The following is a 24894-nucleotide window of genomic DNA, read 5'->3' as shown; positions in this document are numbered from 1 at the left end:
TGGAGCGCATGGGCGTCCTGTGGTTTGGACCAGAGGACAAGTGAAATTAGGAAATCTCTCTCTCGTACCCGCTCACACTCCTCTGCCCTGCGGCTTCTTTCAGGATGTTGGGACAGAGGAGATAGAAGGAGACGGGGGCTTCTTTTACAGCAAGAACAGCCCCGCCACACTACCGTCATGAATGAAAAAGACATACGCCTGAGATGTACTACACTGGTTTATGTTAATCTCAATTTCTCAATCTCCAGTTCGGTTACTTTGTTTCATTCCTACTAAAAGGGCTGAAGGGACATATTCTTGGCTTGCCACATTACCCCTCCCATAAACAACTGTACAATACATTTCTATCTGACTGGTTGAAAGGGATGTTTCATCATGTCATACATCATGTTCTGCGATGTGGGTTGTGCATTTGACAAGGAAAGAAACACTCAAAACATATTTTGACTTTATTCAACATGATAATATACACACAATCCTGAGGGAAAGTATTGAGGAGATTGTTAGTAAAACGACAGAATGTCTAAACACCAAAATATTGTTTTCTATGGCAATAAAAACTGTCTCCAAGGGAAAATAAAAACAAGTGGATTTTAATGTGCTAAATAGAGAATATAATGATATATAATGCCTTGCAAAAGTGTTCAGATCCTTTGGATTACTTCACATTTTATTGTGATACAAAGTGGGATTTAAAATGCATTTAATTGTCATTTTTTTACATCAATAATCTATACTAAATACCCTGTAATGTCATAGTAGAAGAACATTTTTTTATTTTTTTATTAAGATAGAGATTCAACTACAAAGACCAGGGAGCTTTTTGAAAGCCTCATAAAGAAGGGCAGTGATTTGCAGATGGGTAACAATAACAAATCAGACGTTGAATATCTCTTTAAGCATGATCAAGTTAATTATGCTGTGGATTATGTATTAAACCACCCAGACACATCAAAGATACAGTCGTCCTTCTGAATTGAGCTGCAGGACAGGAATGAAACTGCTCAGGAAAGTTACCACGAGGCCATTGGTGATTTTAAAGTTCAATGGCTGTGATGGGAGAAAACTGAGGATGGATCTACATTGTAGTGACTCCATAATAATGACCTAAATGACAAAGTGAAAAGAAGAGTACAGAACATTCAAACAAAACTTGCATGGGAAAGGGGGATACCTAGTCAGTTGTACAACTGAATGCATTCAACTAATTTGTGTCTTCCGCATTTAACCCAGCCCATCTGAATCAGAGAGGTGCAGAGGTGTGCTGCCTTAATCAACATCCACATCATCGGCACCCAGGGAACAGTGGGTTAACTGCCTTGCTCCGGGGCAGAATGACAGATTTGTACCTTGTCAGCTTGGGGATTTGATCCAGCAACTTGTTGGTTACTGGCCCAACGCTCCTACCCGCCAGGCTACCTGTCGTATGCAACAAGGTACTAAGGTAATACTGCAAAAAAACACAGCAAAGGAAGACTTTTTTTGGTCTAAATTCAAAGCCTTCTGTTTGGGGCAAATCCAACACAACACATCATTGAGTACCTGCCTCCTTATTTTGGTATCGGCAAATACTGGGGAGGTTACCATGAGAAAAAGAAAGAGGAACATCCTCCTGTTTCAAAATCCGTCTGTTTCAGTCTGCTTTACACCAGACTGGGAAAGGAATTCAACCTTTCAGCAGGACAGTAACAATAACAACAAAAGGCCAAATCTACCCTGTAGTCTCTTACCAAGAAGACAGTTAATGTTCCTGAGTGGCCAAGTTACAGTTTTGACTTAAATCTGCTTGAAAATCTATGGCAAAACTGGAAAATTGCTGTCTAACCATGATCCCCAACATCTTGACAGAGCTTGAAGAATTCATAAAATAATAATGGGAAAATATTGCACAATCCAGGTGTGTAAAGCCCTTACAGACTTACCCAAGAAGCCTCGATGCCAAAGGTTTATCGAACAATTATTTACTCAGGGAGCTGAATGCTTCTGCAACGACTATATTTGAGTTATTTCATGTTTATTCATCTAGAATTCTTCTTTCACTTTGACATTCGAGTATTTTGTGCAGATTGCTGACAAAAAAATGTATAATTAAACCAATTTTAATCCCACTTTTGTAACACAATACAATGTGAAGAAATCCAATGGGTCTGAATGCTTTTGCAAGGCACTGTATATACAAAAGCTGCAATACATTTCAGATCAGTACAAATATTTAACATAATAGCCATACATCAAGCAGGATATTTAAGACAGGAAAATAAAAATATAAATCTATAACTACAGTAATCATGAAATATTCACATATGCACACAAAGACCAACGTGTTACCATATTGCTGCTTCATTTTCACATTTCACATTTGCTTAGCCTGTAAAATAAAAGCTAGCAAATAACAGTGGTTAGGAATCAATGTGACTCATGCCTGTAGTGAAATACGATATTGAGGGGGCGGTAGATGTCATGGTCTTCGAGACACAAAACCCCAACACTCCAAACCCCTAACAAGGACACTGAAGGGTCACAGGTCATGCTAGTGCTTGTCCCCCATAGAGACCAGTAAGTTTGCCATAAGCAGGCAGGTTGAGGTTGGAGAAAATCAATAAGGTCTCCAATACAGCCCCCTCCATCTTCCTTTTCCATTTAATTCAACTAAATAACCAACTCAATAGGGCTATACAGTCAGAACTATACATCAGCCACTCCTCTGCCTCTTCCTTTAGGTTCAGCCAGTCTTATTCAGAGGCAACTGTCAAGACGTCCCTTCCAGGGCTTGCCAGTGTAGTCGGAGCTGAAATGTTCTGTGTCCTCAGACTCCACATCAAAAGCAGAGAAAGAAGGTGCAATTTGAAGGCAGTCCATCTAGTTTCCCTTCGCAAAAAAAACATCACTACAGTATCTGGGGGAACATGGAAAGAAAAGCGGAAAGGTGTAACGACCGGATGGAATATTAATGGACTTTATCATAAAATCAAAAAAGTCAAACAGATGCTTGATGGTGCTGATAAGTGTGTTGATAAAGCTGCAGTATGTGCTGCAGAGAGAGAGAGAGAGAGAGGCAGCCAGTGGAAAGACAGTCATGAATAACCAATAAACACACACATATATGAACGTGGGATATATTTAGATGGCGCTACTCTGTGGATTTAATCATTTACCTCTTTCTTTTAATTGGAAATAGTGCATAATTATATGTAAATTCAGACCGAAGTTAATGAATGCATTTGGCATGGTGCATAATTGCTTGTGAGAAGATGCAGTTCTAAATTAAATGTAAATCTGTCATTTAATGAATAATTGCCAACCACAAACCACCTTAGCATTCTTTCATGTCCAATAACGACAGATACAATTACATAAAAGTGCAAAAATAGAAAACAAACAACAACACTGACATTAATGAATATATCCATTGAATGAGAGGCGGGCTGTTGCCAGGGAACTATATTTGTATTCTGTGATACGCCAAACATAGCCAAGTAAAGTTAGCAAGGAGAGAACATTGTGTATTCATTAAAGGCCAGGGTTTAGTTTGAGTTGGTGGATGCCAACAAATACAGGCCTTGTGATTGATCTTTGACCTACGTGGAGAGACCGATGATCCTTGCATTTATTTGGATTTGACTGTCTTACAAGATTGTCCCTGTGAATGTGTGTGTGTCTTTGGGTGTGTGTCTTTTGAGTAGTTCTGAATATTAAAATGTATGTGAGGAACCAAGAACAACTCTTTGACGATTTGGCTTCATCAAAGAAATGTTTCATGAGAGGAGTGAAAATATGCCAACGAACTGAAAACCGAGAGCGATTGCAAAGTTTAAATTGGGGGGGAGACAGTCAGTCAGAGTGGAGCCAGTGCACAGTACTCCCCTCAGGTGTGTTTTCCAGTACTGTCCAGGGTAGACGCAGCCAGGCCGTGTATTGTTTCACACAGACGAAGTGACTCCGCTACCTCCAGTCCTGTGGCAGACACTCCCTACTTTTAGGAAAGTCCCTCTGTTTCAGACAGGGACCGGGAAGGGGCAAAACACTTGAAAGAGAAGTGCCAATGCACATTGTTTCTCTTCAGGGGGAAGATGCAGTGTGTAAGAGAAAGAGATTGAGTACCTGTTTGAAATAGACTGAGAGCCCTGGCCCATGAGCTATGATAAAACTTGAGCTCCCAGGTCAACAGTTGGCAGAGCACATCAAATCAGTCACACACTGAAAGTAAAAAACAAAAAACACAATGTACAGAGGCAGCATCAAAAAGAAAACCTTGGCAAGCTTCTCTGTCATCTATCCAAACGGTGAGTGTCCTTGTGTTTGTTTGTTTGTGTGTGTGTGTGTGTGTGTGTGTGTGTGTGTGTGTGTGTGTGTGTGTGTGTGTGTGTGCACGTGTGCATCCGTGTGAGATCAGGGAGGGGGCTCACTCCAGGACGGGGCTCACACGCTGTCTCTGTAACAAAGAAAAAGGAGAGAAAATAAGAACCCAGAAACGTGCGGTTATAACTACAGTCCAGTTAACAGAGACATTGCTGTGTGTGTGTGTTTAGTAGAGGGTGTACTGAGGGGGTTGGAGAATGCTTGTGGGCAACATGTGACACATTTTGAAAAGAAATAAAGCGCTGCTGTCATCTTGTGAACGCAGGAGGGAGATGGAGTGTGTATTAGCACACACAAACGGCCCAGCAGCCAGCCAGCAGTGTGAACCGCCATACCGGAGGTGTTCTAATTTCATTCCCTCCCAGGGTTGGCATGCAGGGCCCTTATTATTTGAATCAATCCCTTGCTCATGGGCTGTCGACAAAGACCTTGCGAAACTAGTCCACCTCTTTCATTCCTTTCCTGGGAAAGTCTGGCAGGTATTTGACACCTACGCCTCCTCTGTCTATGTGTCAAACCGAGGGATTATTCGGAGCGAGCGCTCAGCCTTCCTCAACCGTGTAGTACTGCATTTGGTGTGGTCAGGAATGCCTGTTTCCGGTTTCCTATGGGTGTGTGTGTGTCTGTGAAATGTAATCAGAACCACAACTCTATTGATCTGTGTGGACAACAGCACTAGGAAGGAATAGATCCCTTTTGTATTGTCTTAGATGACTTTTTTTGGAAAACCACTGACTAATCAAGATAGGGGGATGCTGTGCCAAGCACGATGTCCTTTTTAAAAGGAATATGGAATAGGAATATCTCATAAAAGAGATGGGAAATTGAATTCACCCTGACAAGCCTGAAGACTTTCCCAGTGAGCAGTCATGGCAAACTATTTGCTAGTGTACATGGATCTATAAATATTCATACTTCTCTGCCTGAATAAACACACAGCCATACACACACATGTAACATGCACGTAAATACACACAAACGCACGCAAGCGCACACACACACACATAGGGTCAATACTTTCCCCTGGGGCTATAAAGACAAATATGTAAAATGAGGATTACAGTTTTACTGGCCCCTTATATTATCTGCCTGAGATGCAGTAATTTAATGATCATTAAACTGAAGCTATAGCAAAGGCCTATGCTAGAAAACAGGAATTTAATTAGAAATTAGATTTTGTGGTTTTGTTTTATGAGAGACCAGGAAAGAGCTATTTTTCAAGTCTGGAATAAAGAAAGCTTATTGCCTGTAGTTAGCTTTAGCTTCCACATGACATGTGCAGTGAGCACTGGGCTCACAGAAGCCCTTTGCAGCAAATGTGTTTCCTTGATGTCTGGCCTAGATGGCCCTATTCATTAAAAAGCCACACAAGGCAGGTCTAGTCTGGGTACCAGTATTTTTAGCTAACATTCCACTCCTTGTCACTCCATGTCATTGCCAAAGCTCCTCAACATTCAATATGCAGCAGGATTTACAGCAGAGTTGCTCATTGGTTGTTGGAAATAACATTAATATTTTACTGTAAGCAAGGGAAATGGTTGTATTTTGATGCCTAAAATCAAAGCAAAGAGGTTTTGTGGTTGCAATTGCAGTATGTATATAGTTAGATAATTTAGATTGGCATTTGCAACTTTTGAAAAGACTGGTTTCATTTGGAAAAAACAGAAATGGTTGCTTATCAACCGTATACCAACTTATTCTGTGGAGAAAAAAAAGTGTGCCAATATTTCATTAATCGTTGTGACTGGACAATAGCTGTGAGGGTTATCGAATCAGGATCAATTCCTCTGTTATCCTCTGTTGATCATTGTAAGACAGTCTTACCATAGATGTTCAAGCCAATATAAGACAAAACTGTAACTAGGTCACTCAGGAACATTTACTGTTGTCTTGGTACTGGAGTGAATATTTGGTCTTGTGTTTTAGGTAATTGTCTTGCTGAAAGGTGAATTTGTCTCCCAGTGTCTGTTGGAAAGCAGAAGGAACCTTTGCCTCTAGGATTTTGCCTGTGCTTAGCTCTATTCCATTTATTTTTATCCCAGAAAACTCCCTTGCTGATGACAAGCATACCCAACATGTTTTAAAATACGAAGAGTGGAACTCAATGATGTGTTGGGTTGGATCTGCCCCAAACAGATCCGGACAAAAAGAGAATTTCCTATGCCACATTGTTTGCAGTTTTACTTTAGTGCCTTGTTTCAAACAAATCAAATCACATTTTATTAGTCGGTTACACATATTTTGCAGATGTTATTGCAGGTACAGTGAAATACTGTCTAGCTCCAACAGTGCGGTAATAACTAACAATACAAAACAATACACACAAATCCCCAAAATAATTTGGCAATATCAGAATGAGCAATGTCAGTCCGGAATATAAATACATACAGTGCCTTCAGAAAGTATTCACACCCCTTGACTTTATCCATATTTTGTTGTGCTACAGCCTGAATTTAAAATAGATTCAATTGAGATTGTGTGTCACTGGTCTACACACAATACCCCAGAACGTCAAAGTGGAATTATGTTTTTCTAAATTTTAAGAAATATATTAAAATGAAAAACTGAAATGTCATTAGTCAATAAATAGTCAACCCCTTTGTTTATAGCAAGCCTAAATTAGTTCAGGAGTAGAAATGTGCTTTACAATTCACATAATAAGTAGTTTCACTTCGTCATTTATGTAAGTACTGTGGAGTAACTACAATGTTTTTGATCCATCCGCAGCTATCTCCTATCCCAGCCATTAAAACCAGTTAAATGTAACAACATGTAATTTATGTAATCCCCCAAATAAATGATTTATCATGAGAGGGACATAAACAATAACTTGTAATGCTGCATACCCCGAGAAAAGGTACAAATCAACCCTTTTTGGAAAAAAATACACATTTCTGAGATGTAGTCCCGTTTCAGGACACCAGCTGAAGTACACAGTACAAATATGATACAAATATGAAAATATGAAATATTTTATACAATGTATTTCATATTCAAGAAACTGTATGAATAAGGCTTAGAATTACTTATAGTTAGTTGTCATGACTTGCCCTTTTGGGTGAGGATCACAGGCACCAGATCCCCCCTCATCCCATCCCATCCCCCTTCTCTATCTCTCTCTCTCCCACCACAGTTTTACGACGGTCGTAAATACCTGCAGCAAAACTCTCTCTCCCATTCTTTCAGATATGGAAGTTAAATCCCTTTTTTTTTACACAGAGAGAGACGTTGCAGTACGGTAACATCAAAGGTTGAGTAATGAAACAATATTTCTGTAATCCAAACATTTGGAAGGGACCGTGGGTACTTAAAGAACAATCATGTCAAATTCATTACTAATTTGTGAGGTAACTAAGGATAGTAGAACAACATAACTGTATCTCTGAATGTGTATTTTTTCCCAGTGATCAGATTCAAATCTAGATGTTGTGGAACGTACGTGATTAAATATGAAACTATTTGTGAGAAGATGTTAGCCTCCTAAATTAAATCATTGTTATTCATATAAAGTCTTGACCAGTCAGTGACCACACCCACATGAGCACAGACATTATGTCGGCGTCATGCAACACACCCTTTTCCCAGAGTACCTAAAAACCCACTTCTAGCGAAATTAACATTAGTCCAGAAAGCGGAAGGATGAGAGTCCCCACATTGAAATAGCTACCACTCGATAGACCAGCGGGACCGACAGTGTGAGCTGGAAGGTACGAAATGCTTAGACACTCTGAAACTTTCAACAAAGAAGAAGAACATTTCTATAGACCAAAGAGCATGGAGCTGTAGCTACATGTTGAAATGGTTGGCAATTTAAATGGCTACCACTCTATAGACCAGTTACGTGCAGCACCAAATACATTACAAATGGTTAAGAAAACTACAAAACTAAAGACTACACATTCACAGTCTGCAGCTGTATATGTAAAATATCTAACCAGAGACTATAATAACCAGAGACTTCTGAGACTAATAACCAGAGACTTCTGATGAATTACTCTCCACAGAAAATGGACCGGGCGGTCCATATTATATCAACTGTATGTAGTGAGTCCATTCTGTCTTTCCCGCTCTTTATCTGTCCCCACCCTTTCCATTGTCTACCAAGCCATCATATCGGGTTAGTTCACAAGGGACTTTTCATTGACTTATGTAGCAATCAATGTGGAAGCTATTCTGTTTGTGTGTTCATTTAATTCTGTGTGATTATTTAGTTACTTAGTAAATAAATAATTAAGCCAATTTGTATATCGCTGATTCATCATTTATGCTAGGGTTCGTGCAGATATGCAAGGATTTTGCGACATTCAGAATGAGACTGAAGGTAAATAACAATTAAATAATGACTGATTGATGACTGAAACGTGAGAGATCTTTATATCTTTTGTTTAATACACTTTTTCCGTTGTGCCCCAAGATTGCTAATGAGTTAATTGTTACAAGGATTAATTTAATCATTGTAATAATTAAACATAGTTAATTGACGTGATGAAATAATTGTCAACACATTAATGAACATAGTTGTGTTATAATTTGATTATACTAAATTTAGAAAGCCAATAAGATTGCACCTTTCTAATAACTGTAAAATACACAAATGTGCACATTTTCTAAAGGTCTCTCTTGATCAAAACATCTGACCCCATCACTGTGACCATCTCACAGAGCACTAGCTTGGGTTCCTGAACTCATTAGGAACTTGTATTTCATCTCATATTATTGTTGTCCGTCTATGACAAACAGAAAGTGTTTTTGATTTAAATCTATTAATTATTTTAGATGAATGGCTAATAGATCTCTGAATGGGATATAGTGATGAAACCACTCTCTCCTGCTGCACTACAATATAATGAATGCAGGCATGTGGTTTATCAGTGCCTGTGATGTAGGGTTCAGCCAGAAGTTGATGGACAGTCAGAAGAGCAAATTAAATGGTAGAAGGGACATCCCAGCATCCAGTGGTTTCAGATTTCACATCCTACGTCATGTGGGAACCAGGGGTATCGCTCAACGCAAGCCATTTCAATTCATGGTGTCCACAGATCTACAAGCAAAAAACTTGTTCGGAACCAGTACCAGAACCACGCAGGTCCCTTTACATCTAGGAGGTTTTAAACTCTGTAACTGTTTTAATATCACCATTGGCCTCATGGTGAAATCCCTGAGTGGTTTCCTTCATCTCCGGCAACTGAGTTAGGAAGGGTGTCTGTATCTTTGTAGTGACTGGGTGTATTGATAAACTATCCAAAGTGTAATTAACAAATGCACCATGCTCAAAGGGATATTCAATATATTCTTTTTACCCATTTACTAATAGGTGCCCTTCTTTGCGAACCACTGGAAAACATCCCTGGTCTTTTTGGTTGACTTTGTGCTTGAAATTCCCTGCTCGACTGAGGGACCTTACAGGTAATTGTGTGTGGAGTACAGAGATGGGGTAGTCATTTAAAATTCATGTCAAAAACACAGAGTGAGTCCGTGCAACTTGTTATGTGACTTGTTAAGCACATTTTGTATTCTGAATTTATTTAGGTCTGAGACAACAAAATGGTTGAATGCTTATTGACTGAAGACATTTCAGTTTTTCCTTTTTTATTCATTTGTAAACATTTCTAAAAACATAATTTCACTTTGACATTATGGAGTATTGTGTAAATTCAATTAACTTTAAATAACACAAAAAAAAGTAAAATGTATTTTTTTTTATTTCACCTTTATTCAACCAGATAGACCATTGAGAAAAAGTTCTCAAATACAACTATGTCCTGGCCAAGATAAAGCCAAGCAGTGCGACAAAAACAACAAGACAGAGTTACACATGGGATAAACAAACGTACAGTCAATAACACAATCGAAATGTCTGTATACAGTGTGTGCAAATGAAGTAAGGAGGTAAGGCAATAAATCGGCCATAGTGGTGAAAGAATTACAATTTAGCATTAACACTGGAGTGATAGATGTGCAGATGATGATGTGCAAGTATAGATACAGTGGTGCAAAAGAGCAAAAATAAATAACAATATGGGGATGAGGTAGTTGGGTGGGCTATTTACAGATGGGCTGTGTACATGTGCAGTGATCATCAGTAAGCTGTTTTGACAGTTGATGCTTAAAGTTATTGAGGGAGATATAAGTCTCCAGCTTCAGTAATTTTTGCAATTAGTTCCAGTCATTGGCAGCAGAGAACTGGAAGGAAAGGCGGTCAGAGGGGGAGTTGGCTTTGGGGATGACCAGTGAATTATACCTGCTGGAGCGCGTGATACGGGTGGGTGCAGCTATGGTGACCAGTGAGCTGAGATAAGGCGGGGTTTTACCTAGCAAAGACTTATAGATTACCTGGAGCCAGCGGGTTTGGCGACGAGTATGAAGCGAGGGCCAGACAACGAGAGCATACAGGTCGCAGTGGTGGGTAGTATATGGGGCTTTGGTGACAAAATGTATGGCACTGTGATAGACTACATCTAATTTGCTGAGTAGAATGTTGAAGGCTATTTTGTAAATGACATCTCCAAAGTCAAGGATCGGTAGGATAATCAGTTTTACGAGGGTATCTTTAGCAGCTTGAGTGAGGGAAGCTTTGTTCCAAAATAGGAAGCCAATTCTAGATTTAATTTTGGATTGGAGATACCTAATGTTAGTCTGGAAGGATAGTTTACAGTCTAACCAGACACTTAGGTATTTGTAGTTGTCCACACATTCTAAGAACCGTCCAGAGTAGTGATGCTAGTTGGGCGGGTGCAGGCAGCGATCAGTTGAAGAGCATGCATTTAGTTTAACTAGCATTTAAGAGCAGTTGGAGGCCACCGAAGGAGTGTTGTATGGCATTGAAGCTCGTCTGGATGTTTGTTAACACAGTGTCCAAAGAAGGGCCAGAAGTATACAGAATGGTGTCGTCTGTGCAGAGGTGGATCAGAGAATCACCGGCAGCAATAGCGACATCATTGATATATGAAGAGAAAAGAGTCTGCCTGAGAATTGAACCCTTTGGCACTCCCATAGACACTGCCAGAGGTCCGAACAACATGCCCTCCGATTTGACACACTGAACTCTATTTGAGAAGTAGTTGGTGAACCAGACGAGGCAGTCACTTGGGAAACCAAGGATGTTGAGTCTGCCAATAAGAATGCGGTGATTGACAGAGTCGAAAGCCTTGGCCAGGTCAATGAAGACAGCTGCACAGTACTGTATTTTATTTATGGTGGTTATGATATCGTTTAGGACCTTGAGCATGGCTTAGGTGCATACATGACCAGCTTGGAAACCAAATTGCATACCGGAGAAGGTACAGTGGGATTCGAAATGGTCAGTGGTCTGTTTGTTAACTTGGCTTTCGAAGACTAGAAAGACAGGGCAGGATGGATATAGGTCTCTAACAGTTTGGGTCTAGAATTTGAAGAGGGGGATGACCACGGCAGCTTTCCAGTCTTTAGGGATTTCAGACAATACGAAAGAGGGGTTGAACAGGCTAGTAATAGGGGTTGCAACAATTGCGGCAGATCATTTTAGAACGAGAGGGTTGTCAAGCCCAGTAGATTTGTAGGGGTCCAGATTTTGCAGCTCTTTCAGAACATCAGCTGTCTAGATTTGGGTGAAGGAGAAGCAGGGGGGGGGCTTGGGCAAGTTGCTGCAGGGGGTGCAGAGCTGTTGACCGGGGAAGTGGTAGCCAGGTGAAAAGCATGGCCAGCCGCAGAAAAATGCTGAATTGAAATTTCGATTATCAGTGGTGACAGTGTTTCCTAGCCTCAGTAGAATGGGCAGCTGGGAGGAGGAGCTCTTATTCTCCATGGACTTTACAGTGTTCCAAAACGTTTTGGAATTTGTGCTACAGCATGCAAATTTCTGTTTGAAAAAGCTAGCCTTTGCTTTTCTAACTGACTGTGTATATTGGTTCCTAACTTCCCTGAAAAGATGCATGTTGTGGGGTCTATTCGATGCTAATGCAGTACACCACAGGATGTTTTTGTGCTGGTCAAGGGCAGTCAAGTCTGGAGTGAACCAAGGGCTATATCTGTTCTTAGTTCAATTTTTTTTTTGAATGTGGCATGCTTATTTAAGATGGTGAGGAAAGCACTTTTAAAGAATAACGTGGCATCCTCTACAAACGGGATGAGGTCAATATCCTTCCAGGATACCCGGGCCAGGTTGATTAGAAAGGCCTGCTCGCTGAAGTGTTTTAGGGAGAGTATGACAGTGATGAGGGGTGGTCGTTTGACCGCGGACCCATTACGGACGCAGGCAATGAGGCAGTGATCGCTGAGATCCTGGTTTAAGACAGCAGAGGTATATTTAGAGGGCAGGTTGGACAGGATGATATCTATGATCGTGCCCTTGTTTACGGATTTAGGGTTGTACCTGGTAGGTTCCTTGATAATTTGTGAGAGATTGAGGGCATCTAGTTTAGATTGTAGGATGGCCGGGGTCACCTAACAGTACGAACTCTGAAGATAAATCAATGGGTTATAACACTGAAGGCACTATGTACAATTTGGAAGCAAGCATCTACGGAAAAAGCTATTTATTTCCCATAAATTAAAAAGGCGGCTTTCAAGAGATGAGAAATAAATGTGGGTCAGGATGGATGTACAGCACCCAGTGCCAAAGGTTAGGTTAGTGGGTGGTAGCACATGGAAAACCGTACAGTGTAATACAGATTTATAAAAAGAGAGATGAAAGCTTACAGTGGCTGGCACTTGGGGAATGAACCATGCACACACTATTCACACATCCTGAGAGCCTGACTTCAATGGCTCCTCCACTAGTTGTTGTTCTATTTTTGATCACGGTGATTTCAAGCCCCCTAGGCTTTCACAACGCTGCCTGCTGCGTACAGTATGTAGCTAACTGCTTGGTCGCTTACAGTCTGCAGTATATCAATCAATAGCAACAGTTAAGGAAATGTCAGAAACCCTAGTCAGCTCTTGACACCTCTCATCACTGTCATGAAATCTGACTTCTCTCACAAGGCCTGAGGCACCTTACATTTATATTCAGTGAAAAAAAACACTCTATACAAAACAGGCTTGCTCTCAGTAAAGCAAGAGAACACCCAGGTTAATGGCTGGTGTCGAGCCACTGGTGGTTCTAAAGCTGTCCCGAAGTCGTGTAACAGTGCATTGTTAAATTAGAAAGACTCAAACACCATCATTGTGTAGTAAAACCATGAAAAGTAGTGCACCTATGCGAAAATCCGTTTTTGGAGGATATTTGAATGTAATAATAATAAGAAATAATAATAATCTATTACATTTATACAAAATAACATCAAAGTCCATTAAAAAAAAAATACAAACCAAATAGTAAAAACATAAAAATGGACACAACTAGAGCAACTGACACAAAGAACACAGCTGACGCTACAAGGGACAAGGACACCAAGGAGCATAGCTATCAACAGGAAGCCTTCCTAAAGAGAAAGGTCTTTAGGCCTGCTTTTAAGGAGCCCAGAGTCTGTGGTGCCTTCAGGTGGTCCAGGAGGGCATTCCAGATGCTGGGGGCAATCAAGCTAAAAGCGAGTGAGGGATGTTCTGTCCTGCAATGGATCTGTCCTGCCAACAAGTAGAGCCTCAGTTTTGCTGATGTTCAGTTGAATTAACTTTTGAGAGATCCATGTAAACACAATGTAAATGTCATGGTACACCGAATGTATTTCAAAACAGAATGGAAGTACTCTGAAAGTGGTTCTTCAATCTGAACAATTGTTGTGAAAACACTTTTTGGTGTCTCAGTGCGTTTAAAAGGCAGCATCAAGACATACAAACAGTGACCAATTCAGACTTGAGATAAATAAACATAGCATGGAATCAATCAAATATTAAATCAACTTATCTCAAGTCTGGAATGGGCCTAGGGAGAATATGTTTTGTGAAACTCCACCTTTATTATGGAGTGGCGCCGGCAGAAATGGCAGCAGTTTTACGGGCGCCCAACCAAGTGTGTTAATATGTGTTTTATTGTTGCGTTATTTGTAACTTATTTTGTACACAATGTTTCTGCAACCGTATCTTACGGCAGAAAAGAGCTTCTGGACATCAGGACAGCGATCACTCACCTCGGATTAAGACAAAGGTTTTTTCTACAACAAGCAAGACGCACAGGACATACTCCAAACACCTGGCAGGGCCGACATCCCCGTTATTTGCAAGAGGAAGCGACGCAGGTACAGAGGACAAAAGAGCCGGATGCCTTGTCAGGACCCTCAGAAGGCGAGTGGAAAGCTGCCGTTGGACAATAAATTAGACGAGGTACGATCACAAATATCCTACCAACGGGACACCAAAAACTGTAATATCCTATGTTTCACGGAATCGTGGCTGAATGATGACATGGATATTCAGCTAGCGGGATATACGCTGCACCGGCAAGATAGAACAGCACACTCCGGTAAGACAAGGGGGGGGCGGTCTGTGCATATTTGTAAACAACAGCTGGTGCACGAAATCTAAGGAAGCCTCTAGATTTTGCTCGCCTGAAGTACAGTATATTGTGATAAATTGCAGACAACACTACTTGCCTAGAGAGTTCTCAGCTATAAAGTTTTGTGAATGTTTATTTACCACCACAGACAGATGCTGGCACTAAGACGGCACTCAGTCAGCTGTATAAGTAAACAGGCAAACACTCACCCAGAGGCGGCGCTCCTAGTGGCCGGAAACTTTAATGCAGGGAAACTTAAATCAGTTCTACCAAATATCTATTAAAATGTTAAATGTGCAACCAGAGGTAAAATAATTCCAGATCAGCTGTACTCCACACAAAGACACGCATACAAAGCTCTCCCTCGCCCTCCATTTGATAAATCTGACCACAACTCTATCGTCCGGATTCCTGCTTACAAGGAAAAATTAAAGCAGGAAGCACCAGTGACTCGGTCTATAAAAAAGTGGTCAGATGAAGCAGATGCTAAACTACAGGACTGTTTTGCTATCACAGACTGGAACATGTTCCGGGATTTTTCCGATGACATTGAGGAGAACACCACATCAGTCACTGGTATTATCAATAAGTGCATCGAGGACGTGGTCCCCACAGTGACTGTACGTACATACCCCAAAAAGAAGCCATGGATTACAGGCAACATTAGCACTGAGCTGAAGGGTAGAGCTGCCGCTTTCAAGGTGCGGGATTATAACCCGGAAGTTTACAAGAAATCCTGCTATACCCTGCGATAAACCATCAAACAGGCAAAGCGTCAATACAGGGCTAAGATTAAATCATACTACACTGGCTACGATGCTCGTCTTATGTGGCAGGGCTTGCATACTATTATAGACTGCAAAGGGAAGCACAGCCACCCAGTGACACGAGCCTACCAGACGAGCTAAATCACTTCTATGTTCGCTTCGAATGCATGGCCAGGCACGACTCCAACACCATCATTAAGTTTGCAGATGACACAACAGTGGTAGGCCTGATCACTGACAACGACGAGACAGCCTATAGGGAGGAGGTCAGAGACCTGGCCGGGTGGTGCCAGAATAACAACCTATCCCTCAACGTAACCAAGACTAAGGAGATGATTGTGGACTACAGGAAAAGGAGGACCGAGAAAGCCCCCATTCTCATCAACGGGGCTGTAGTGGAGCATTTTGAAAGATTCCAGTTCCTTGGTGTCCACAGCAACAACAAACTAGAATGGTTCAAACACACCAAGACAGGCGTGAAGAGGGCACGACAAAGCCTATTCAGGAAACTAAAAAGATTTGGAATGGGTCCTGAGATCCTCAAAAGGATTTATACAGTTGCAACATCGAGAGCATCCTGACCGGTTGCAATTGCTCGGCCTCTGACCGCAAGGCACTACAGAGGGTAGTGCGTATGGCCCAGTACATCACTGGGGCTAAGCTGCCTGCCATCCAGAACATCTACACCAGGCGGTGTCAGAGGAAGGCCCTAAAAATTGTCAAAGATCCCAGCCACCCCAGTCATAGACTCTTCTCTCTACTACCGCATGGCAAGCGGTACCGGAGTGGCAAGTCTAAAGGCTTCTCAACAGTTTTTACCCCCAAGCCATAAGACTCCTGAACAGGTAATCAAATGGCTACCCGGACTATTTGCATTGTGTGCCCTCCCCAACCCCTTTTTTACGCTGCTGCCACTGTCTGTTTATCATATATGCATAGTCATTTTAACTATACATTAATTTACATACTACCTCAATTGGCCTGACCAAACAGTGCTCCCGCACATTGACTATCTCCATTGTGTCCCGCCACCCACCACCTGCCAACCCCTCTTTTACACCACTGCTACTCTCTGTTCATCATATATGCATAGTCACATGCACATACTACCTCAATCAGCCTGACTAACCAATGTCAGTATATAGCTTCGCTACTGTTATTCTCAACTGTCTTTTTACTGTTGCTTTATTTTTGGCACTATTGGTTAGAGCCTGCAAGTAAGCATTTCACTGTAAGGTCGGTTGTACCTGTTGTATTCTGTGCATTCTGTGCATGAAAGTTGGACACGTTGAAGCAGGAATTGAAGGACCCACTCAACCACCCAGCCAGGTACTGTATGAGAAACTTAGGCCGCCATAATCAGAAGACAAATGTTTAGATTAAAGCCAAAATGTGAACTTTGTGCTGCTGTACTGTTCAGAATTCCCCCAGTTTGAGGCATGGAGGTGGAGAGAGGGCATTCGTGGCAGGTGTGCCCTCTAGCATACTCTATGGCTGAGTAAAAAAACAAGTTTGCGAGCACATCCCCTGTATTCGGTAGTGATGGGGAAATGCATTAAGGCTTTCCAGCCAATTGTGTCGAAAGTAGGTTCATTACTCGAGGCTTCGATCAACACAGTGTACACCAGTGGCACTTGGTGGTCAAAATACTTTAGGGCAACCAAATTATTATAGATGACGTCCCAAACACCGTATCACATGCACGCGTAGGCTTTTTGTCTTCTACTGAAACCAATACCAAACCAATCAGGTGGTTGTTCGACCAAATTAAGCTTCGGACGTCATTGATCACGTGCTTCTGATAAAGTGATACAGGCATCGGCACACTGCTTTGAAGTAAACTGCTTAACAATTTCAACACATGCCCTGGAGCTCCAGTATGAAATGTAAACATCACTATTATTTGGGACCTTCACAAACACAAACTTCACAAACACGCCAAACGCTCAGATGAAACTCTCCAAAACAATCCAAGAAAGTATTTGACAATGAAAAAGTGGGTACAAAATGTTATGACATCGAGGAAGGAAATAGAAAAGGAATTCACTCAATAATTAAAAAAAATATGTGTAACATTTTGGCCGCTAATGCTAATAGTCCAAGTCAAACAGCCATTTTGATGAATTAAAAGCAGTTTATGATGCTACATGAAGTTGTTAATTTTCACATGCATTGTTTGCACCTGTCGTGCACTTAAATTAAGGCTTGCTTTTTAGTTAATAGTACTGGCTTGTTTGCCGACTAACTTTATGAGCTTTATCTGTTGTTTGATGTATGACCCATATGTTATATGCTACTGCCAATTTAGCCTGCTCTAGCATTGGCCTACCACACCAGATGTTTTTGTGTTCTGCTTTTGACCATTAATATTGTTGTCATATTGCTATATTTGCACAGCTTAACCATGTATACATTTTGTATATTGCATATTGCTATTGATATGTTTAATAATTGAATATTCATATTGCAAAGTATTAATATTACAGCATTTGAGAACCTAATTATGTATTCATGTAAAAAAAAATAAACAAGCGGCGCTTATATTTGTCCAGTATCACACGTGTACAAGTTTGTGGTGTGAAATGGAAATGTGTTTCTTGCATATCGCACTCCCCCTGAAAGTGGGGTCCCAGCCAGGGATCAGTCATTATTCAAAGGAACCCTGGAGCAATTAGGTTTAAGTGCCTTGCTCAAGGGCAGTTCGACAGATTTTTCACCTCGGGGATTCAAACCTTTTGATTGCTGGCCCAACGCTCTTACCGCTAGGCTATCTGCCACCCTCCACACTATCATTATTGCTTCTTATTTCTCTGTCTCCCTGCAGAAAAACATACATACACTACATTTCAAAAGTTCTGGGTCACTTAGCAATGTCCTTGTTTTTTAAAGAAAAGCACATTTGTTGTCTATTAAAATAACATCAAATTGATGAGAAATATAGTGTAGACATTGTTAATGTTGTAAATTACTATTGTATCTACATAAGCGTACAAAGGCCCATTATCAGCAACCATCACTCCTGTGTTCCAATGGCACGTTGTGTTAGCTATTCCAAGTTTTTCATTTTAAAAGGCTAATTGATCATTAGAAAACTCTTTTGCAATTATGTTAGCACAGCTGAAAACCATTATCCTGATTAAAGAAGCAATAAAACAGGCCTTCTTTAGACTAGTTGAGTGTCTGGAGCATCAACATTTGTGGGTTTGATTACAGGCTCAAAATGGCCAGAAACAAATCTCTTTCTTCTGAAACTCGTCAGTCTATTCTTGTTCTGAGAAATGAAGGCTATTCATGGGAGAAATTGCCAAGAAACTGAAGATCTCGTACAACGCTGTGTACGACTCCCTTCACAGAACAGCACAAACTGGGTCTAACCAGAATAGAAAGATAAGTGGGAGGCCCCGGTGCACAACTGAGCAAGAGGACAAGTACATTAGAGTGTCTAGTTTGAGAAACAGATGCCTCACAAGCACATAACTGATAGCTTCATTAAATAGTACCCGCAAAACACCAGTCTCAACATTAACAGCGAAGAGGCGACTCCAGGATGCTGGCCTTCTAGGCAGAGTTGTAAAGGGAAAGAACACAGACACTGGACAGAGGAACTCTACATTCTTCAATGTGAATGTACAGTATTATTCATGAACGCAAAAGCACATAGCATTTTAGCATTCAAGGATCAATTGTATGCTGTTAGGTGAAAGGGGAGAATAGGATAATATCTTAAGGCTTCCTACTCTAGTAGGAAAGCAATCTCTGACACGGGAATGTGTTTGACACCGTTCTCAGAAGCCTTGCGGTGGTTGGGTTATATGTGATTCTAATATCACTCCATACAGAATGTTCAGCGTTGTGGCTGAAAGCTTCAGGTGCCATATAAGAAGTGAGAGTATCTGTAGGTATTGTCCAAGCATGAGTACCATCTGTGCATGCATGCATCTGTTTGAGTGTGTACAACAAGTAAAGAAAAATACTACTGCAGCATATTGACTGCCTATAGTGCAAAACTATACTACTCATGGCCATGAATCAGGTAAGGTCTAGCCAATGAAGCCTTGAGGGGATGTAAGACAGCTGTATGTCAATATACCCCAATGCACACTCTTGGAGTCATATTTCAACTTGGATGGTGCAGAGAGAACAGCAGAAATTAATTAGGCATGAACCAACACGAGGTTTGTGTCACACTTCCATAACTTATGATCTCCATTCAGCCATTGAGGGTGAGATTGACCAACTTCCTCTTGGTTAAACAAATGTGATGCCATTCATGGTGTGTTACATGGTTATTTGAAGCGCTTGCTCATAGTGTGCTACGATGAATGTGGTGGGTTCATTAATAAGTGCATCAACAACGTCATCCCCACAGTGACCGTACGTACATATCCCAACCAGAAGCCATGGGTTACAGACAACATCTGCATAGAGCTAAAGGCTAGAGCTGCCGCTTTCAAAGAGCGGGACACTAATCTGGATGCTTATAAGACATCCCGCTAACCTCCGATGATCCCTCCGATGAACCAACAAACAGGCAAAGCATCATTACAGTACTGAGATCCAATCCTAATACACCAGCTCTCACGCTCATCAGATGTGGCAGGTCTAGCAAACTATCACGAATTACAAAGGGAAACCTAGCCACGAGCTGCCCAGTGACGCAAGCCTATCAGAAATGCCTTTAATGCTCGCTTCAAGGAAAGCAAAACTAACTAATGCGTGAGAGCACCAGCTATTCCGGACGACTGTGTGATCATGCTCTCCGTAGTCGATGTGAGTAAGACCTTTAAACAGGTTAACATTCACGGCCGCATGGAAAGACAGATTGCCAGGACGCGTACTCAGAGCATGTGCTGACCAGCTGGCAAGTGTCTTCTTTGACATTTTCAACCTCCCCCTGACTTAGTCAAGCAGACCACCATAGTCACTATGCCCAAGAATACCAAGGTAATCAGTCTAAATGACTGTCCCACCCTGGGCACTCACATCTGTAGCCATGAAATGCTTTGAAAGGCTGGTCATGGCTCACATCAACACCATCATCCCAAACACCTTGGACCCACTCCAATTTGCATACAGCCCCAACAGATCCACAGATGAGGTGATCTCTATTGCACTCTATAAGCCATTTCCCACTTGGACAAAAGGAACACCTATGTGAGAATGCTGTTCACTGACTACAGATCAGTGTTCAACAGCATAGTGATCTCCAAGCTCATCACTAAGTTAAAGACCCTGGGTATTTTGGGGAAATTAAGGCATGGATGCATTTTTCAACCATTTTCCATTTTAGAAAATGGCATACGTAAGGGCCTTGATTCAAGTCAAACAAATGGAAAAGGCGTCTTAGAAAACATCTACCAGAAAAAGTCTTAAAAGGTATAAGAAATACATAAAATCACAATAATGTAGATGTATTGTAAAAACCCCTACCAACTATATTTGCCTACTGTAAGGGAGTGAACGTTATTTATAATAAGGGTTACATGGAGCACACTTCTTCGTCCTGTAAGCATTACATTGCTACGTGGGAATTTTTATAGCGCACAGGCCAGAAGGTTGTGGGTTCGCAGACCACCATGGACATGAGTAAGGGTGGAAAGATCTCCTTTATACGAAAAGCATCATATTTGCAGGTCCTAGGAAAAATCATTTCATAAACATTTCATGCAATTCTACTTCATTTTACATAATGGTGGAATCTATTTTTAATACCACAAAAATAACCAAATTTACCGACTAAGAGTGGACAGAGATATGTGTTCATCTTATCATTTCTCCAATGCCAAATCAGACGGTCTTGTTTGCATCAAAACTGTCCCTGTTCGCAAATAATTAGGAACCTGAGCATGGTACTTCCAGAAGTTAGGCCTACTTTTTCACCCCAGACAGAGTAGGCCTTCCGACGCAGAAAAATGTAAGCTTTTCCTGCTAGCTACTCTTCTTCCGTGGCTTAACCCAATGAGAGGTCACAAGTGTTTCCCTAAAATCTGTTTGAGTTTAAACATCTTCTACTGTGCAGAAAGTGAAGTGCTTTAATCAATTGACTGTGACAGAATAAGATTACTTCCCAAGCAAAGTCAGACTCTGAATGTCTAAGAAACAAAACAATGATATTCCCAGATGCATCGGAGTCACATCTTTCCCAGGTATTTTACAGCTTGCATGAAGCATTGCAGACCAAAGCGCAGTCCTAGATCCCTTTATATAATCGGATCCCTTTTATTTTCTTAACCTTTCTGGCGCAGGCGTTCCGACAGCGACCCTCCTCGACAACATCCTGTGAAATTGCAGAGAGCCAAATTCAAAATACAGATATAGTCAAAAACAAACATTCATGAAAAATACAAGTGTTATAAATCGGCTTAAAGATTAACTTCTTGCTAATCCAGCCGCTTTGTCAGATTTCAAAAAGGCTTTACGCCGATTATCTGTGGACAGCGCCCCGCTTACAAAAGCATACAAACATTTTACAACCAAGTAAAGGAATTACAAATGTCAGAAATAGCAATAAAATGAATCACTTACCTTTGAAGATCTTCATATGGTTGCAGTCACAAGAGTCCCAACTACACAATAAATGTTTGTTTTGTTTGATAAAGTCCCTCTTTATATCCCAAAAACTCTGTTTTGTTGGCGGGTTTTGTTCAGTAATCCACTGGCTCAAAGGCGGTCAAAACATGCAGATGAATACATCCTAATAGTACCGGTAAAGTTCGTCAAAAATTGTCAAAATATGTTTATAATTCATCCTCAGGTTGTCAGTTGTCTAAATAATCTAGAATATTTAAACCGGACAATAATTCAATAGAAAGGAAAAACAATGAAGGGTGCGCATTCGGTCACCCGTGCAAACCAGCCCTGCATGATTCTACAGTCCACTGAGAGAAAGGTCTCATTCTTCTTCATTTTTCAGAAAACAAGCCTGAAACAATGTCTAAAGACTGTTGACATCTAGTGGAAGTCATAGGAACTGCAATCTGGGTCCTAACCTATTTGATACTCAATAAGCATTCAGTTGAAAATACCCACATCAAAAAAATCCCACTTCCTGGATGGATTTTCCTCAGGTTTTCACCTGCCATATCAGTTCTGTTATACTCACAGGCATTATTTTAACAGTTTTGGAAACTTTAGAGTGTTTTCTATCAAAATCTACCAATTATATGCATATGGGCCTGAGTAATAGGCAGTTTGGGCATAAGAAAGAGAATCCCAGTTTGGGCATGATTCTCATCCAGACATCGAAATACTGCCCAAGCCATATTAACATTCTAACAATGGATTTTTGTAATTTTCTTTAATTAAAAAGTAGACCTATGGCATACCCTGTCATACCCCCTTAATTCGAGTTTTAACCTAACAACCCTTCACTGACACAGAGGTAGGCTACAACAAGGTAGGGTGAAGGAATTCGCCAACAAATATATGGATATAGCAAATGCCTATAGCTTAATTTAATCTATCAAACAGGTAGGCCTACCTCTTACTTCTCATTTAGGAAGAAATATACTCCAACACAAAGCACTCTTGTTGTTAGTAAAGTCAAATTAAAATGAAGACTGTTGAAATGAATTATACCTACTCGAATATGCATATTTTCAGCACCATGAGCTGTCCAATTCCGATTGATTGTGCCACGGTTGCTGCTTCAAGTTTTAGCACCACAATGTAAGTTATAAGGTCAATAGCGCTGATACATACATAATGGGCAAGAAACATATTGTTTTTAATGAAAATCAATTATAGTAATGGCAAGCTATCAAAGTTGACCTTCTCATCTTCGCACTCACCTTCTCAAACTGAACAGAGCATAGGTTACAGGCTCATCTGTGCGCAAGCATTTCTGGACTAGGCCTAATCAAAACTTATTTTTGGAAGACTTTCCTCCTGAACTTACACTTAGCCCTATACAACACAGACATTGGTTAAGCAGCTTTAAACATTTTTTTTGATCAGCGAGAGCAGAGTAGAGCACGCCAGGACTCAGGGATGGAATATCCATTGCAGCCTAGTTTTATTTACACTATCCCAGTAGCTATCTTAGAAATATAACTTTGATCTGTGCTTCTCTGAGCATGCTCTTCGTAGCCTATAGGCTATGGACAATTTGATTGAGATCACACTAAATAGCCTATAGGTGCAATTGATATTGCACGCCCAGCGGAGAATCAGAGATGAGGGGCGGCATTGGGCACACATCGATTTATAGCCTAATAAGCAACTAATTCTAAAACTGAGAAATATTGACATTTCATCAAATACAAATTACATGATCCTCCCCTGGAATAGATTTGAAAAAGCGTGACCATCCCCCATTTCAATCCATACATAAATTTAAGAAACACTGCCTAGTGCCTGGTAATTCACTAACCAAAAACCCACATATCTTTATTTTCTAATTTCTCTTCCTCAAAAGGGAGGATAATGAATGTTCACAAAAGTAACAACTAAATGTACACCTACCAATTAGTTATATTGTTTTTACAGTAGGGGGTGTTTTGTTGTGATTCAAACGCGTCCTTCTTTCACCAAATCGGAATTACTGCAAATGATTTGGATACAATGGGAAATCATAGTAGTCACAAACCACCTCCTACTGTCCTCCCTTCCACTGGCATAATGTTATGCTCAGATAATAACCGTTTTCTATCTCTTTATGTCTTCTGGTGGTCAAAGCAAGAGTGTGAAAACAGTCTGGACAAGCCTTCTCTCTCTCTTGCTCTCTGCCTCTCCCTTCTCTCTCCAGTTAATGTTACCTCTCCCGGCTCTCACTGACACCGACCCATGAGCCTCCTCTCTTTCCATTTACTGTAACCAGCATCCACAACCACTGAGCACCGACGACACCATACTCTCAAAGAGTGCAGTGTATAAAGTCAGAACATCTGCTGTCTCAGCCACTGTCTGTCACCAAGGGAGTACCCCAAGGCTCGATCCTAGGCCCCACACTCTTCTCAATTTACATCAACAACATAACTCAGGCAGTAGAAAGCTCTCTCATCCATTTCTATGTAGATGATCTTATACTCAACTGGCCCCTCCCCGGATTTTATGTTAAAATCACTACAACAAAGCTTTCTTAGTATCCAACAAGCTTTCTCTGCCCTTAACCTTGTTCTGAACACCTCCAAAACAAAGGTAATGTGTTTTTGTAAGAAGAATGCCCCTCCTCCCACCGGTGTGATTACTACTGTACCTCTGAGGGCTTAGAGCTTGAGGTAGTCACCTCATACAAGTACTTGGGAGTATGGCTAGATGGTACACTGTCCTACTCTCAGCACATATCAAAGCTGCAGGCTAAGGTTAAATCTAGACATGGTTTCCTCTATCTTAATCACTCCTCTTTCACCCCAGCTG

The 24894-nt window shown here is 41.0% G+C and overlaps 1 protein-coding gene across 3 annotated transcripts in view; it reads right to left on the bottom strand.

Moving 5' to 3' along the window:
* Window positions 1-431: 431 nt before the first annotated feature.
* Window positions 432-24894, bottom strand: part of LOC110537754 (gamma-aminobutyric acid receptor subunit alpha-6) — a 38232-nt gene continuing 13769 nt past the window's right edge. For 2 of the 3 annotated variants that reach the window (XM_021624118.2, XM_021624117.2), the window contains one exon: window positions 432-4432. In XM_021624118.2, the coding sequence (XP_021479793.1) occupies window positions 4420-4432 (13 nt within the window). In that variant the 3' untranslated portion in view covers window positions 432-4419. The remainder of the gene's footprint in view (window positions 4433-24894) is intronic. The other variant, XR_005035006.1, reaches the window with a different exon arrangement.

The sequence above is a fragment of the Oncorhynchus mykiss genome, chromosome 12 (assembly GCF_013265735.2).
Source record: "Oncorhynchus mykiss isolate Arlee chromosome 12, USDA_OmykA_1.1, whole genome shotgun sequence".
Taxonomy (NCBI): Eukaryota; Metazoa; Chordata; class Actinopteri; order Salmoniformes; family Salmonidae; genus Oncorhynchus; species Oncorhynchus mykiss.
This window is presented reverse-complemented; position numbering and strand designations above follow the sequence as displayed.